Source organism: Aulostomus chinensis, chromosome 24 (assembly GCF_037954235.1).
Source record: "Aulostomus chinensis isolate RoL2024-O1b breed Wild chromosome 24, RoL_Achi_v1.0, whole genome shotgun sequence".
NCBI lineage: Eukaryota > Metazoa > Chordata > Actinopteri > Syngnathiformes > Aulostomidae > Aulostomus > Aulostomus chinensis.
In genome coordinates this window covers 5,365,331-5,367,500 of record NC_141343.1, presented here as the reverse complement: position 1 = coordinate 5,367,500, position 2,170 = coordinate 5,365,331, and the positions used below count along the sequence as shown (strand labels likewise).

The following is a 2,170-nucleotide window of genomic DNA, read 5'->3' as shown; positions in this document are numbered from 1 at the left end:
CGCGTCACGTACCATCGCACTGTACTGCATGGGGGTCTAGGGGGTCCGGAGCCGCGAGCCGCGAGCCTCACATGTCTCACGTTCAACTTTGTGCTCTGAGGTTCTGTCTCTCTCTCCCGCTCGCGCCGGTCAGCACCGGAACTCAACTCCTGGCGGACCGCGGCGAGGAGGGGGGCACCTCGCGAGTTTTCTCTTTATTCGGGTCTTCTTCCTCCTCGGGCTCAGCGCGGATGGTTGGGGGGCAGCTGAGCGGAGTTGAACCTGGTCCAGAAGAGGCTGAGCTTCGGGTCTGGGCTGGTCTCCGCCTTCACGCTCACCGTCTGACGGCTGCCCGCCGCCCTCCGGCTCCACCGCCAGCCGTCAAGCCCAGACGCGTCACACCTGATCCACTTCCGGTACGGCTTTTCCAAATAATGTCCTTCATGGCGGAAGAGGATTTATGCCGTATCAACAAACGTCACTTCCTGGCGTGAAACTCCTCTGACGTCCTGTTACGAGCTCGGACGTTATATGAGTGTCACACAGAAGCGACCGCGAGCCCTCAGGCAGCGCGTCAGCCATCTTAGGAGTTACTGGGACCAGTAACTCTCCTGAAAGCCCTGACTGGCTGAGGACTGAGCGGCCTGAAGCCTGGAGGCGCAGGATCCGACTGAGCTGCGACAGGAAGCAGCCTCAGGTGTGAGGCCTCCTGGGTAACGTAGTTGGATACTGAGCCATACGCCTCTGTTAGCAGAAGTTCTGTATGGGTCCCAAAAATGTTCCTTTGACACACACGTATATAGATACACACACACACACACACACATATATATATATATATATACATACACACACATATACATACATATATATATACGTGTGTACATGTATGTACATAAATATATACACACATATTTGTGTACACGTGTTTGTGTAAATATATAAAAATGTTTGTGTATATTTGTGTTTATATACATATATACACAAAGGTGTACACACATTTGTACATATACATATATTTATGTATGTATATACACACCCATACGTGTGTGTGTGTCTGTGTGTACAAATGCAACAAGTGGAAAAGACCATTCAGTCACCATGAAGGAGGAAGGACACCTCAAGCTGAACAGTCATGTTACCAGTAACTGGTTTCAGTGGGGGTGGCCTTCCAGTTCTGAAGGTGGGAACCTCGACTGCGGATCTGTGAGTCTTCTGTTATTGGTGCTAAATTGAAGTCTTGTCTCTGATGTCAAAGGTCACCTGCCACCCTGGACCACGTGCGCGTGTCTTGTTAATCCCATCTGGAACCATTTTGTTTCACTCAGTCGCGCTCCAATAACAACAAAACGGGGCCATTTGTGGCTCTTATTTTGAAAGGAAAGACTTCCGTTCCGCGGGGGTCATGAGGCTGATGCCTGCAGCTTGACGCAGCTCAGTTTTGTAATAGTGCTGGCATTCCGCGCTCTGATTGGTCCGCAGCCGCGGCCCCGGGACTCTGTACCCTGGGCCTCTGACTTCCGCTCCTCTGACGCGCTGCTCGGGGCTGGCAGAGCGGCAGCGGGACGCCTGGAGAGCGACACGGCTGATGGTGGAAGTCCGGACGGAGCAGAGCTGCTGGTCCCGCGACCAGCTGAGCAGCAGAGCCACTCATGATTATAATAATTATAATAATAATAATAATAATAATTTTTCGTAGTAGTAGTACTACATTTTTACATTTTATTTCTTAATAATTTAGGGCGCATCCATGTCTACATTTTACGGATTGTAACTGACAATGAGTCACATTCATGAGAATATTCAAATGTTTTTTAATATTAAAAATGTTTAAACTTTATATGCCAAACCAGATCATATATATATATATATATATATATATATATATATATATATATATATATATATATATATATATATATATTTATTTACACACACACTTTTGTATGTGTATATATAAAATTATATAATAATAGATATTATATATACATATATTTATATACATATTTTTATATATATAAATAAGTGAATAGTAATTTATTTATATATCAATATGTATATACGCATTTATATTTATACTTATTTATCTATAGGCATGTATATATAAATATAATATAAAATATACACTGATTTTTAAATATATATTTATGTGATTATTTAAATATATACAATTATTTACTATACTTATATA

At 43.4% G+C, this 2,170-nt stretch overlaps 1 protein-coding gene across 2 annotated transcripts in view; it reads right to left on the bottom strand.

Moving 5' to 3' along the window:
• LOC147238470 (nuclear factor 1 B-type-like) overlaps positions 1-368 on the bottom strand; it is a 59,223-nt gene extending 58,855 nt beyond the window's left edge. The window contains exon 1 of one of the 2 annotated variants that reach the window (XM_086197298.1): positions 13-368. In XM_086197298.1, coding sequence (XP_086053424.1) covers positions 13-30 — 18 coding nt within the window. In that variant the 5' untranslated portion in view covers positions 31-368. The remainder of the gene's footprint in view (positions 1-12) is intronic. The other variant, XM_086197301.1, reaches the window with a different exon arrangement.
• Between the last annotated feature and the right edge of the window lie 1,802 nt (positions 369-2,170).